This window comes from Setaria viridis, chromosome 5 (assembly GCF_005286985.2).
Source record: "Setaria viridis chromosome 5, Setaria_viridis_v4.0, whole genome shotgun sequence".
Taxonomy (NCBI): domain Eukaryota; kingdom Viridiplantae; phylum Streptophyta; class Magnoliopsida; order Poales; family Poaceae; genus Setaria; species Setaria viridis.
The window spans coordinates 38991802-39006360 of NC_048267.2; the positions used below are offsets into that span (position 1 = coordinate 38991802).

The window sequence follows — 14559 nt, forward strand, 5'->3', positions numbered from 1 at the left end:
ATGGGACTGCTCGCCTGGATCCCGACGGGTTCGTTTGATTGCCCAGCTTGCAGCTGGGCAGTTGTGCACGACGGGCTGAAACACGAACGTGCTTGTGCCACTCCCGGGCTGCTTTTCGCCGGCACCATCAGGGCCAGGGGTCAGGCAGGACCGAACGGTATCGGTACGGGAGCCACCACCCCGGAGTTGCGGCGCCGCGGCGTTCGCAGTTGGCGCGGTCCGGACGGGAATGCGGTGCCGCCTGCCCAGCCCGCCGCGCCCTGCCAAGCCATGGGGCGGGGAGAAACGCCGTACTTCCTTGCTTGCTGCGGCCGGCTGGCTTCTAGCGCGGGTGACGCGGCAGCGCTTTGACGGGGAAGGAAGCTAGGCGCGCGCCCGCCGGGTGGTTCACTTGCTCCCGCGGCGTTTTCCAGTGGTTTCTCGGGACGGGGGCCCTGCCGACCTCGGCCTCGACTCTACTAGACGCCGCCTGAGCAAAGCGATCTGATGATTGCGATCGATGCCCAATCGAATAGTACGTCACGTACAGGAAAGCGGCAACCTACCGTGGATTTTTAAGGAGTTCACGTCGATTGTCTGGCTGTTACGGCCATTCCTGGGGCTATGACTCGTGGTTATTGCTGCGGTTTTGTCCCGGTCGCACCCGTAGTGATGGGAGCTACGATTTTTAAAATCACAGTCACTCGTTGTTAACGTCAGGGTAGTTAGTTTTCATGTCTAAAATGGCGATTGCGTGCTTTACCTCTTCGATTGGACTAGAGATTTTAAGCACTGCAAAGTGGTAACCGGCCTGTAAATATAGGAAACATTCTCTTTTCATTTCACTTGTGCCGACTTGCATCTACTCTACTAGGTGTCCGAGAAAACAGCAAGCATGGCTGCGAATTCTACGAATACCATATCCAATCCTGTGGCACGCCATGTACAGGGTTCCGTGTTCTTTAGCGAAACATCATGCGTCATCACGTACAGGAATTCCACATCCTAACATGATTTCTATAAGGAGCTTCTTGTCAATTATGTGTGGTTGTGGCCATCTCTGGCGCTTTGACTCATGGTTATTGCTGCGATTTTGTCAGGTCTCATCTGTGGTAATGGGAGCTAGCGTTCTTTAACTCGCAATCACTCGCTGTTTACGTCAGAGTACCTGTGTTTTCATGTCTAAATAGTGATTGCGTGCTTTACCGCTTTAGTGGTTGCTGCACCGATTCATATATTAGTGCATGCTGTTTTAGAGTCGGACAAAAGAATTAAGAAGGTAGATGAAATGATTAAGTCACTCTTAATTAGTCTTCTCTAAAGTGTGTATGCATGGGAAAGTTGTTAGTTAATGATACAATTAATGTTTGTGAGAGTGAAAAAAGCATCTAAAAGTTACCTAGAAGATGAAAAACATGTACTGATGATAATTATGCTTAGTAAGGGGTGTTTGGTTCCAGGAACTAACATTTAGTTCCTATCGCATCGAATTGAATGTATAGATACTAATTAGAAGTATTAAATATATGTTAATTATAAAACCAATTGTATAAATGAAGGCTAGTTTGCAAGACGAATCTATTAAGCCTAATTAGTTCATGATTTGACCATGTGATGCTACAGTAAATATGTGCTAATCATAAATTAATTAAGCTTAATAGATTCATCTCGTGAATTAACCTTCATTTATGTAATTAATTTTATAATTAACCTATATTTAATACTCCTAATTAGTATCTAAATATTCGATGTGACATGGACTAAACTTTAGTCCCCGGAACCAAACACCCCTAAATAGTAGTACTCCCTCCGACTCATATTATTTGTCGTTGCTTAGGTCATTTTTGAACTAGCAAACGTAAAATAAAACGATATGGAGGTAGTATTACATACTGTCCATGATTATTAAATCCAGCCTTTAAAACTTTCACTGTTAAGATTTGCTTTTGCTTTTACATCATCTTTTTGACAAACAAATGTCGAACTACCTGAAGGATTAAAAATTTGAAAGTTAAATGGACATTTATTTTAGGACGGAGAGAGTACTGATGATATATGCTTATAAATAGTAGTACTCCCTCCAACTCATACTATTTGACCATTGCTTAGTTCATTTTTAAACTAGCAAACATCAAATAAAACATACTCTCCATGATGTAACGCATTTTAAACTTTCACCGTTAGGATTTGTTTTTGCTTTTACATCACCTTTTCGATAAACGAATGCTGAACTACCGGAAGGATTAACGAAATCAAATACTCTGATATTATACTTAAGTTAATTTGGTTGTGTCCTAAGTTAAATATTTTAAACTCCGACCATCAATAGTTTAAAGTTTTTATAGATGAATAATATGAAATTGTTGCTGGTAGATTCATCACGAAAACATGTTTTCATAATCCTTGATCCTTTAATTTAAAGAAATATATTTTTGTATATGTTGTTTGTTAAAAAGTGACTATAGCAACAATGTCCTATGGACTAGCATCATCTTTAAAAAGAAAAACCACATAGGGAGTTTGCGAATTTTATCAGAGTCCCTTGTGAATTGTCGTACAGGGGGTTCCCGAGGGTTACAAAGTTTAAGAAAGAAGAAGATGGGAATGCACAAAACAATAGGAAATTCCGGCCATCTGCCAAATTGCGCAGGGGAGGTTATCTGCCAATGGCGGCCGTGGCCGCGCGCGTGACCGACCGGGTCACCGCACCGGGTTCTTCCACCTTTTTTCTTATCCCCGTAACGCTGTCACGGGGCCGCCACGCCGTCGCGGAGGGGCACCAACGAATCACCTCCGCCGTGGCGGGACCCGCGCTTTACCTCCCCCGAGAATCCTACCACTGCCCCGCCTCCACTGGTAGCCTCGTCGAGCGGCCGGCACGGTTCTCCTCGCACTATAAACTAAGAGAAACCGTCCCCGAAGGCCAGGACTCCAAGAGCAAAAATTCCCCCAGCTCTGCTCCTCCTCCTGCCTAAACCCTCCTCCCTCCTCGCGCGAATTCGCCGTCCGCTCTCCCGATTCGGAGGGTCAGCGCGGATTGCTGCACCTCGAAGCTGAGTTGTGCTCGGGCCGGTGAGCTTTCAGACGGTTTCGGAGCCTGAAGCGCCGGATTTCGGCCGTTGCCGGAGTGGTCTCCGGCGCGCCTGTGGTTATCGGTGCGGCGGGGCTGGATCCGGCTGGGTTCCGGCGACAGGATCGGGTTCTTCGAGCAGGGCATTACTCCGGACTCTTGAGATGTCCGTAGCTGCGTTAGTGGTGACCTTAAGGTACTGCTTGTCTTCTTGGATTACTTTGATTTATCTGCCGAGTCATAGTTAATTCCCGTTTCAGTTTTGGGTGATGGCTTGTCGTCGTCGCCAAGCATTGTTTGCTGTTTATTAGAAGTAGTGCTACCTGGCGATTTTAGTGATAGCTTTTCGTTCGGCTTTTGATACGATGTTGCTTTGCCTAGTTCAGTTTGTTTCATACATCAAACTTGTGTTATGCATGTTACTCTGTACAGTTCAGCTTACTTCCCCCCGTTCGACTTGGTTGTTTACTGTAGTTTGTTGCCTTCATGTTTCAGAAAGCCGATTGAATTCGAAGACCTGAAGAATTGATAGCTAGTTCAGATCAGTTTCGACATTAAAAGGAAGATTCAGCTATTTCGTAGCAATTTCAGAGTACTTCAGTCAGTTGAAGAAGCAAGCAGGACGACTTTTGAATTGGGCAATGCATACCAAGGCTCGAATCCATGCTGACCCGGTCCTGGAGTTTGACCGATTCGACTGCTTGCCTGATTCACTTGTGCTGCTGATCCTGAACAAGCTGGAGGACGTGCGTTCACTTGGCCGCTGCTCTGCCGTGTCCAGGAGGTTCAGTTGCCTAGTTCCCCTTGTGCATGATGTGTGTGTCAAGATTGACCGCGTTGTGACTGTGGATGGTGATTCAGATGATGCTCTGAACCTTTCATCGCCCAAGCCCCAGAACATCCTCTCACATTTATTCAAGCTGATGCTGTTCGCAATCACCAAGCCCTTCCATGATATACGCAATCCGAACGGCGTAGGGAGGCCACTGTTCCCCCAGCTCTCCCAGCATTCACCTGCTCAAGTGCTGAAGAACTTCTCCGATGTTCGCAATCTTCGGGTGGAGCTGCCCTCAGGGGATGTCGGTATCGAGGAGGGGGTTCTACTGAATTGGCGGGCAGAGTATGGCAGTACACTTCAGAATTGTGTGATCTTGGGTGGTACCTTGCTCAATCACAAGGCTGTTGGCAATGAGCACGAGCCATCTTCGGATGACAATGGAAGCATGCCTGAATCTTTCTATACGAATGGTGGGCTGAAACTTCGTATTGTGTGGACCATCAGCTGTTTGATTGCCGCTTCGACAAGGCATTATCTTCTCCGATCGATCATCAATCACCATCCAACACTGAGAAGCCTAGTTTTGGCAGACGCTGATGGACAGGGCGCATTGTGCATGGGGGCAGAGCAGCTGAAGGATTTCAGGGAGCACCAGCTCTCAGCCTCGGCATGTTCCAACAGAACGCAGGTGCCCGCGTGCAACATGAAGCTGAACTATGCTCCGTACCTTGAGCTACCTGGTGGCTTGGCACTGCAAGGCGCGACCTTGCTCGTCATCAAGCCCGCAGGAGATGGAAGCAGTGGTGGCCATGGCAGCCGGAAGGAAGCTGAAGCCTTTGTTTCAGGCGCGTTCGATGGACCTTTGAGGTTTGCTGCGAAGGCACTGATGAAGAGGCGCACTTATCTTCTGGATATGAATGGGTTCTAGAGTTCTGGAGGGCTTCAGAGATGCTATCTTGCGTTCCAGTGCTTCTTAGCTGATGTAGTATCATCTTAGCTGTGTCTGATCTTTGTACAGTAGTATCATCTTAGCGTATGAATATTGTACATCGCCTAAGCCTCCATAGAGAATTGAGATGTTCGGTTGCGCACGGTGGCAGCACACCGTCTGTGCCTATTGAAAACACGTGATTAGCATGAAGTGTGTGTTTTTGTTCCCATTCCCCCAATTGTAGGCGCCGAAGGAGGATTGGAATGTGGTGCAGCTTTGTCAGCTATGCCTCCGGACACCCTTGGGCCTTGGGCCGGTTTTCTTTCTATTTTCCTCGTGCCCAGCCCACTCTTCACTCGGGGGTTGCTACTCAGCGCGCGCGTCAGGAGGGCCGTCAGCGCTCGCCGCTCGATCCCCCGACTTTCCTTTTTGGAAAGTTTAAAATTCTGCACTTTCCATTTTCAAAATATCATAACTTATACGCATAATTTTATGATATAATTTTTTACACAACTTCAATAACGTGCAGAACTTATGTGTACAACTTCCATGATAACATAACTTATATGCGTAAACTTATGCGTATATACAATATTTAATTAGTATAGAAAAAATAATTGGAAAGGAAGAAAAGAAAAATAAACAGGCGCGGGCCAGCACATGGCGGGGCCGCGTGGGATCCACCGTCCGCGTCGCGCGCCGCGGCGCGCTGCAGCGCGCGCGCAGATTCAACATTGCGCTTCACTCGGCGCCAGGTGGAACGATGGAAGCCCATGCCTCACGTCTCCGCTCCTCCTTTCTTCCTTGTTCTCTCTCTGTCGGCCTTGCTGTGGTCATCGCTGCGCAGCGCGCACTTTGATCCGTGTGGTAGCTACGGTAGAAGTTAGATACAGACTTCGTGTAGGCCGCGTGGAGAAGGTGTCGGACACCACCATGGGCCACTCAGCCACGAGCCATGCAAATAGGCCTTGGCCCATACGATACGAGTAGCCCACAGAGGGGCCCATCTGACTGACACTGCATGCACGTTCACGCCGGCCTTCCGAGTGAGTCTCGGCAGCCTCACCTTCTTGACCGTTGAATTGACTCGTGCACGGAAATCAACAGGTACCCCGTAGGAATTCTCCGCCTGGGAGAAGAAAACAGAACCGGTGTCCGGCAAACCTGACGGCGTACGTGGCTATGTGCCGCGGCCGAGCACCGCGATCTTCTCATCGATCCCGCCGGATCCACAAAGTCGGGTCGACTACGTACGTATCCACAAAGTCTTGAGGACGAAGCCCATCCATGCGTACTGCCGCCCTGACACGTTGATTTGGCCGTGCCCGCTGCCACCTGCCAGCGGCCAAGCCATGCACGCATTACCGTTTGCACCGCTGGAGGAACTGCAGACATTTCTACACCCTGCCGTACGTCGAGATGTATATACGGGTATAATCTAGAGCGCAGACCTGTTGACCGGACTTTTAGCACAACTCATCCACGCCATGCCAAACACGAACGCATGATCTTGTGGAATTCGCTGTGAAATTTTCCACACGCAACCGCACCGTGCCATGGCACCAACCTGTCCCGTGCATCTATAAATACGTACCCAGCAGCACATGAACTCCTCCATGCTCACATCACACAACACATCTGGCGCTAGCAAAACAACAATGGCGTCTGTGGCCAAGCCCTCCGTTGTTCTCCTCCTCGCCGTCGCCCTCGCCGCGGCCTCCGCGGCGGACGCGATCACCTTCAACGTCATCAACCGCTGCCGGGACACACTGTGGCCGGCGGCGCTCCCGGGCGGCGGCGCGCGCCTGGACCCTGGCAAGACGTGGACGGTGGAGGTGCCGGCGGGCACGTCGAGCGCGCGGATGTGGGCGCGCACGGGGTGCGCCTTCGACGGCGCCGGGCGCGGGTCCTGCGAGACGGGCGACTGCGGCGGCGCGCTGGAGTGCGCCGTGTCCGGGAGGCCCCCCGCGACGCTGGCCGAGTACACGCTGGGAGACCCGGCCTACATCGACGTCTCCCTCGTCGACGGCTTCAACGTGCCCATGTCGTTCCAGTGCGGCGGCAAGGGGCCCAGCTGCGCCGCCGATGTCAACGCGCGGTGCCCCGCCGAGCTGAAGGTGCCGGGGGGTTGCGCCAGCGCCTGCGAGAAGTTCGGCGGGGACACCTACTGCTGCCAGGGCCCGTACAAGGACCAGTGCCCGCCGACGGATTACTCCAGGTTCTTCAAGGGGCTGTGCCCGGACGCATACAGCTACGCCAAGGACGACCGGACCAGCACCTTCAACTGCCCGCAGGGTGCCAACTACGACATCGTGCTCTGCCCATGATTTTACCGCGTAGGAGATATGACCATGGAGAGTAATAAGTAAATAAAAGTACTTATTGTGTTTATATATCCCACGACACCGAGATGAGCTCAAAACGCCGACGCAGCAGTGGCGGAGCTTAACGAAAAATCTAGAGGGGCCAGCCAATGTTAATTGAGCTTTTAAACTAATAAATAATGCCAAAATCACTGCTTGTTTGGGAGGAAGGGGTGCTAAATTTTAGCACTCTGGGATGTTTGGCTGGGGGCTAAACTTTAGCACTCTGATTGCCAAAAGACTCTTCTACCCCTCATTTACCTCTTCTGCTGTACCCCTCCTCAACTCCTGCTTTTCTTAGTGCGTGCACGAGCCGCATCCCGGCCTCCTGCATGTCCACCACCACCACCGGCACTGTGGACCTTGACCATGGAGCTCCTGGGCGTGCGGCGGAGGAGCCGGCGCAGCGGCCTGGGCTTGGATCCGGCGGCAGCGGCGAGGATGGGGAGCAAGGATCCGACCGGCCGCCACTGTCCTACTCCTCCTCCCCGTCTCCCTCACTGACGGGAAGGACGGGTCTGGCGGTGCCGAGAGAGAGGGGGTGCGGAGGTGGCGGGGACGGGTGGCGGTGGCGTGGCCGGCGAGGCGGAGGCGAAGTGCGGCGGAGTCGGCGAGGTGGAGGAGGCGGGACCGGGCGGAGTGTGCGGGGAGAGAGAGGTGCGGAGAGAGAGAGTGCGGGGAGGGGGGCACCGGTGGAAAGAAGATAACTGGGGACCACTTTTAGCCCTTTTAGTCCATTTTAGCACCATTTGGAGGGACTAATGGATTATGGGGGGCTAAAGTTTAGCAACCCTATTTTAATCCTCCTGTTTTGGAGAAGGGGCTAAAATTTTCTAAACACCCGTTGACTGATGTAAATTTTGCTTGCCCGGGGGGGGGGGGGGGGGGGGGGGGGGGGCATGGCCCCCTGTGGCCATGTCTAAGCTCTGCCACTGCGACACAGAGGGGCATTTGAAGATGATATGGTCCGCCGTTTCGTGCCCGCACAACTCGCAGGTCGCGTTCTGGATGATGTGCTTCTTTCGGAGGTTGTGGCGGGCACTGGATCCTATCGTGGAGAAGGAGCCAGATAAAGATGCTTGGTCGTTTTTGGATGGGCCAAATCTCGGCCCAATTTTTGTAGATTCTCCAGGAATTTCAATCAGAATTTCAGCCCAGTTCATGTGGATGGTGAAGATTCGGCACATGCAAAACATACATGAAAAGTTGAAGTTGATGATTTCGACAGCAAGGGGCAATGGCATGGGATGGCGTTTCAGTGCTTCAGAGTTTCAGACTAGCAGTCTCTAGCTAGCATGGCGTATGAAAATTCATGACCAAAGATAAAATATCCGGAAACTAGTTCTTTCGCTGAGGAAGTCTCTATCTGTTATTAGACGCTCAAGATCCCCTCAATATTTCTGAAAACTGAATAATATTCAAAACCTATAGTTTAACAATTTCTTAAACATGTCAACGGTTATTGAAACCTAGTTGAGAAATTTTTGAAAAAACGGTAACAACTTTTTTATGAGTTTTCACTAATTACTAGTTATATATCTTTTGTTTCATATTAGAATCCCAGAAGCTAAAAGAAAGAACCTGTTCAAAAATGGCAATGAAAATAGTCCTGGCAGTAGAACCTGATCTCACTAAAATGTTCTTCGCAAAGGGTGAATGTGACAGAAAATTTATGGACAATTGGGAGAAGGAAACAACAAAAAGAATCCCCTTTTCTATCTACCTATGCTATCTTCTACTGTACAAGCAAATGATAAACGGAAGTCTCTAATTTAGCAAATCGGAAAAAAGAGGAAAAGAAAACCAAATCCCTACAAAGTGCTGCTGATAATGCCTTCCGAGTCGCTCACAAATCATGACCTACTCCAGCTAATTCTGTATCGGATTGGACCTGCTCGGCGTCTGCTTCTTCAAGTTCTCGGACACCTGGGCGGCAGAAGCCTTGTTCGCCGCCGCTGCCACTGCGTGGAACACCTGCCGCCGTGCCTTCTCCGAGCTGACGAATACACTCTGCAAGAGCTTTCTTGATTGGATCTTCTCCTTTGAGACCATAATACCAGAAGGCGTCAGGATGCAATGCAGAAGTAGCAAGGCGGAGACGAAGGAGGCGCAGACGCTGATAGCTCTCATGGCCGTGCGTTGGCGCTTTGGCTGAAGGGGGCAGATAGAAGCTGCCGGAAAGTGAATGATGAGATCAACCGAGAAGCGAGGACTGGGAACTCAACTCTGCCCTTATAAAAAGCTTCCATGTGAGTACAGTCAGCACCGAGTGATCAGAGATCCGGCCTCAGGAGCTCCCATGATTGTGTTTGGTTTAGCATGTGACGTGCGCGTTACATTGGTTCAAGTATCACCTCGCATTTTTATCTTTTGTGCGGGTGCCCATTCGGCGATTGTGGGCAGCACATGGAGCCACACATTGCATCCACTATCATTCCCCCCATATTTGTATGATTGATTATTTTGTGTGTAATATTCCTATTTTGGGAGAAGTTTTCTTGTTTATGAAACGTGAAGTTTCTTGATCTTTAACTATTATTAATGCGACTTTTGACACCAAGTACAATATTAGTCTCCGTTTTCCTGCAAGTTTCCTGTCAACTTGCAGAGCATGTAACATCATTGCCTTTTTATGTTCAGGGAGATGGATTCTTGATTTAGACCCAGATCCACCCATCTGGTTAAAGTTTAGAGGCCTAGGGCATATTTGTTTTCACCCTCCTAAAGTTTTAGCTCCTAAAAGTATATTTGGTTCCACCTCCTAAAAGTGACTAAAGGCAATTAATGAAGTGGTAAAATACCCAAGATGCCTTCCCCATGCCCCTGCATGCTCCTGCTGTTGGTGCCAATCTTCGCCAGCGCTTGGCCCGCCTGCCGCCGGCCCCGCACCGCCCCTCCACCGGCGCTTGGCTCGTCCGTTGCCGGCCCCGCACCGCCCCTCCGCCGGCGCTTGGCTCGCCCATCGCCGGCGCCGCACCACCCCTTTGCCGGCGCGTGGTCCGCCCGCCGACGTCACCCCCTCCCCTCCTCCCGCTAGCGCTGCCCCCTCCCCTCGAATCCCGGTCGCCGCACCCCTCCCCTCCTCTTCTTCCCCGGCACCGCTGCCCCCCTCATGATCCTCTCTCGCCCGGATCCGGCGGCGGTGGGGATCCAGCGGGGGAGCGCCCGGCCGGCCCGTACGGCGTAAGGGAGCAGGGGCGGCAGGGGTGGGGGTGCCGTGCGGCGGCGGGAAGGCCGCCGCCGGTGGGGGCCGGGCGGGGAGGACGCCGGCGGCGGGCAGAATGGCGGGGGCCTAGGCGGGAGGGAGGGTGAGAGAGAGAGAGGGGGGCAATAAATGAGGGTAGTGGGGGTCCAGGATGGACTTTAGGAGGTTTTAGGAGGGGGTGGAGCTCCTAAAGAAATTGAAGCCTCCTAAAAATTTTTAGTCACTTTTAGTCATAGTGTTTGGCTCTTTAGTCACTTTTTAGGAGCTAAAATTTTAGGAGGGTGGAAACAAACAGGGCCTTATTTTTAGCTAGCTAAACTTTAGCTAGAGGTGTTTGATCCACTAACTAAATGCTACTTGTTACCATGCTACCCTTTATGAATTGCACCTTTTATCTCAGCAAGATGGGATCTTGACCTGAGGCAGCGTGAGCTTGATGTCGATGGCCTCCCCGGCGACGACAGAGAGCTAGGCGGGCCAGCCGGCATCGACCTGCTTGCTGCGCGCCTTGTTGGCGAAGCTCCCACCCAGGCGCACCTCCACGTGGACCGTGGTAGCTGTCGTTGCGATGGCGGTGCGCGACGACAACGACCAGCGTTTCCTCTTCACCTGCGCCGACTTCTCGGTCGGCTGCTGCTCCAGCGTTGGAGGAGTCGACCCCCTCCTGTCGCGGGATGGTCCCGGCGGCGGGAAGAGGTGACGGGGTCCGCAGGGCTGGTGGTGGAGGGCATGGGAAGGTGCTGGTGCGAGAGGCGTCGCCGGAGGGGAGTGGGAGGGAGGCCGCGATCCGGAGACGGCGACGCGGGGAAGGGGCACGGGTGGGAAGCGGAAGGCCACGTGTAGCGGGGATTTTTACCGACACGGTGAAGGGGTAAAAGATCATATTTAAACATCTAGTTAGGTTTAGCCGGTTGAAGCTGGGAGGTGTTTAGCTGTTTTGGATCCAAATCCGCTAAATTTAGAACCTGTTTGGATCTTTCGGCTAAAGGGTGGAAGTGCTTAATACATTAGCCTGAGGTTAAATTTTAGCCTACTCCAAAAAAGTAAAAGCATTAGCTGGTGGGGAGGAAGTAAGGAGTGCTAATGGTTTGGGAAAAGACAAAAGGGAGAGAGAAAGGGAGGAGGCAAGAAGATAAAAGGGTAAAAGTAACTTTTCATGTACTTTATCTCTATCCATTAACCATGTCTCAGAACAGGTACTAAGAGATGAAAGTGTTAAAATTTAGATGAGCTTTTTAGTAGTAGCACATCCAAATAAACCCTCCCAGAGAGTTTACCAAAGAGTCTATAGGGGTGTTTGTTTCTTTAGGATCTTCGAAAATTTCTGTCACATCAATTGCTTAGATACTAATTAGGAGTATTAAATATAGACTAATTATAAAATCAATTGCGCAGATGGAGACTAATTTGCGAGACAAATCTATTAAGCCTAATTAGTCCATGATTGACAATATGGTGCTACAGTAAACATGTGCTAATAATGGATTAATTAGACTTAATAGATTCGTCTCGTAAATTAGCCTCCATCTGTATAATTAGTTCTATAATCAACTCATATTTAATTCTTCTAATTAATATCCTAATATTGGAGCCAAACACCCCCTTGATAGTTTCGATGACGCCGTGTCATCGAGACATCTCCACAAACTACGCTTCCAACCCCTGCTTTCTTCATGTGAACCCGTAATAAATTACGAACACACTTTTCAAGTCGTTTGTTGTACTTCCATCCACATCCTCTTCTCTCTCCTTTGTCCCGGCGAGGTAAGCGGGCGGAGGCTCCAAGCCGTGGCCGGCGGAGCGGGCGATGGCGTTGAGCTAGCGCGCTCGCTGGCGTGGGCGGCCGGCGCAACGTGCGCACTGGCTGGCCGTGCGCCGTCCGCGGCGAGGCCAGGTAGCTCGTGGGCGATGGGCAACGCGGAGCACATGTGTGGGCCGAGCGGCGCGGCCGCGCGGGGCCATGGCAGGGCGGCAGCAGGGCCTCGATGAGGGTGGAGCGAGCTACGAGCCGTGCCCAGGCAACTGCCACGCGCGAGCTCGGTGGCCGCGGCCAACGACGTGGGGCCAGGGCTGGGAGCATCTCGCCGTGATGGACAACACCTGCAAAGCCAAGGGCGGACGACGGCGTCAATTTGCCGAGCTAGCGCGCTTGCCGGTGCTGGCGAGGCTAGGGGCTTCGCGCCGCCAGCGGAGCTGTGCAGGTCGTGTGACCAGGAGGACCGTTGGGCGGGGGCTCCGCGCGGGCCGCATCGCCGAGACGGCGGTCTGTGCAGGTTGTCGAGCAGTTAGCCGCGGCCTGCCTCGGCCCTGGCGGTGGTGCGGGAGCCTCGTCACGGGCGGCGGCGTCTGGGTGCGAGCGTCACGGCACGGAGTTCAGACGGAGCGGCGGCGGCGGGCCGCAACGCCGAGCCTCACTGGGCGAGGCCGCGAGCGGCTGACGGGGCCGGCGAGCGGTACGGCGTTCAAGCGGAGCAGCGGCGGCGGGCCGCGCGTGCACGAGACGGCGACGGCCGCGACGACCGAAGAGCGGCGCTGCGAGGTTCCGTCCGTGGGTCCCACAAACGGCGCGAGGGAGAAATCACGCACGGCCCTAACGTGATTCTGGCGATGTCTTCGGTGGTTGGACGATGTCCTCGTTTTTTCCCCTTTCTCTCCCCACGATAAATACGCTGCCATATCATCATTTTGTTTCCATGGCAGGTTAATTATTAATGTCATAGAAATTAGATGGCGTGGAGGGTTGGGACTGTCGTTAGATCCGAACATGATGTTATTGGAGGCCAGCAGCCCATCAGAAAGCAGTCGCCTTTTGCTCCTTTTCCTGCGGTCCTTCCTATACTTTCAGGCATCCTATATTCCCATCAGTCTAATCACTACTTTCCTGTGTTCCTTGCTTATATACAAAGCTGCTTTACGGGTCAGTGGGATACCAGCAGTGTACCTTTCGCTCAGTCCATCTGATCATTTGCAATTTGGCATCAAATGTGGTGCAAATCGAGTTTATAGAATAACAAAAGCAAGGGTGAACCTCCACATGGCACACCCACATGGCAGATTCATTCCAAGATCTCGAAGGCCCAAGCCTTTGGACTCGCCAGTTTGACCAATGACCACGCTAATCATTGCCTCAACGCCTCGGTCCTTTCTACGATTCTACTACACTTGTCTCCTTGCCAAGAGAAAACAAAAAACACACGAAAAAACTCTAGCATTCCCTGACGAGGCATATTTTGCACCCGGAGTTTGACCGATGCGGCTTGGACTGAGCCTCAGACGGCGCCGTGGCTCTACTGTTGTAACGTGCACGCGAGACGCGACATGTGTGTGATTCCACAGTGTGGCAGGCGCAGGCGCGCGGCGTGTCCAACGCGTAACCCAAACAGACAAGAGCCGGCGGCCGGGCGGCGTGAATTCCTGCCCGGCATATCGAGTAAAGTAGCCCGGCCGTCTCCGAACGGCACATTTGGCAGCGTCCGCACCGCCGGGAACGCGCCAAAAGTCCGCTCGCTTTGCGGCTGGATTCATCACGGCCACGGAATCCGAGGCCCGATGGCAACCATTCCAAGGCGATTGAGAAAAGTTGCTGTGGCAGCTACAGACGGACGACGAGGACCGTTGGTGCGGGGGCAAGTGTGGCAGCGGCGCCGGAGCCGTGACGGAGGCGACGAGTCCGCCGCAGCCGCCGTGCTTGGCCATGGAGGCACGGGCTCCGCGTGCCGTCCCGCTCCCAGCTCAGGACCTCGGGACTGCTGGACCTGTCGAAACTTCTTCAGGACTGGACCTGGCGGAATCGCTGGGTGTCACTGTCAACCAACAAAGGTGGGAGAGGCATCTGCATTCGGGACCAGCCGGACCTCAAATGTCTGCCAACAACAACAGCGTCAGAACAAAACAAACTACAAAACCCATTTGGTTTCGGCTGCTATTTTTAAGCACACGTTACATCGAATATTTAGATACTAATTTGAAGTATTAATATAAATTATTTATAAAACCTATTACACAGACGGAGGCTAAATAGCGAGACGAATCTATCAAGCCTAATTAGTCCATGGTTTGACAATGTGCTGCTACAGTAAATATTTGCTAATAATGGATTAATTAGATTTAATAGATTCGTCTCGCGATTTAGCCTTCATTTGTGCAATTAATTTTATAATTAACTCATATTTAATCCTCCTAACTAGTCTCCGAATATTCAATGTGACACGGACTAAAATTAGTTCGAGGAAC

The 14559-nt window shown here is 51.9% G+C and overlaps 2 protein-coding genes across 2 annotated transcripts; both read left to right on the forward strand.

Annotated features, from left to right (window-relative positions):
- The first annotated feature begins 2864 nt into the window (after positions 1-2864).
- LOC117859095 (F-box protein At1g30200) lies at positions 2865-4968 on the forward strand. The gene is made up of 2 exons (XM_034742279.2): positions 2865-3245; positions 3545-4968. The coding sequence occupies exon 2, from the start codon at positions 3691-3693 to the stop codon at positions 4753-4755; it is 1065 nt and encodes a 354-aa protein (XP_034598170.1). The 5' UTR covers positions 2865-3245; positions 3545-3690; the 3' UTR covers positions 4756-4968.
- A 1410-nt stretch (positions 4969-6378) lies between these two features.
- LOC117858117 (pathogenesis-related 5 protein Cup a 3) lies at positions 6379-7273 on the forward strand. Its single transcript, XM_034741119.2, has one exon. It carries the CDS (start codon positions 6417-6419, stop codon positions 7083-7085), a length of 669 nt encoding a protein of 222 aa, XP_034597010.1. The 5' UTR covers positions 6379-6416; the 3' UTR covers positions 7086-7273.
- The last annotated feature ends 7286 nt before the right edge of the window (positions 7274-14559 follow it).

Excerpts from the sequence above, each read along its gene's own strand:
- LOC117859095 (XM_034742279.2), top strand. The coding sequence starts at position 3,691 with ATGCATACCAAGGCTCGAATCCATGCTGACCCGGTCCTGGAGTTTGAC.
- LOC117858117 (XM_034741119.2), top strand. The coding sequence starts at position 6,417 with ATGGCGTCTGTGGCCAAGCCCTCCGTTGTTCTCCTCCTCGCCGTCGCC.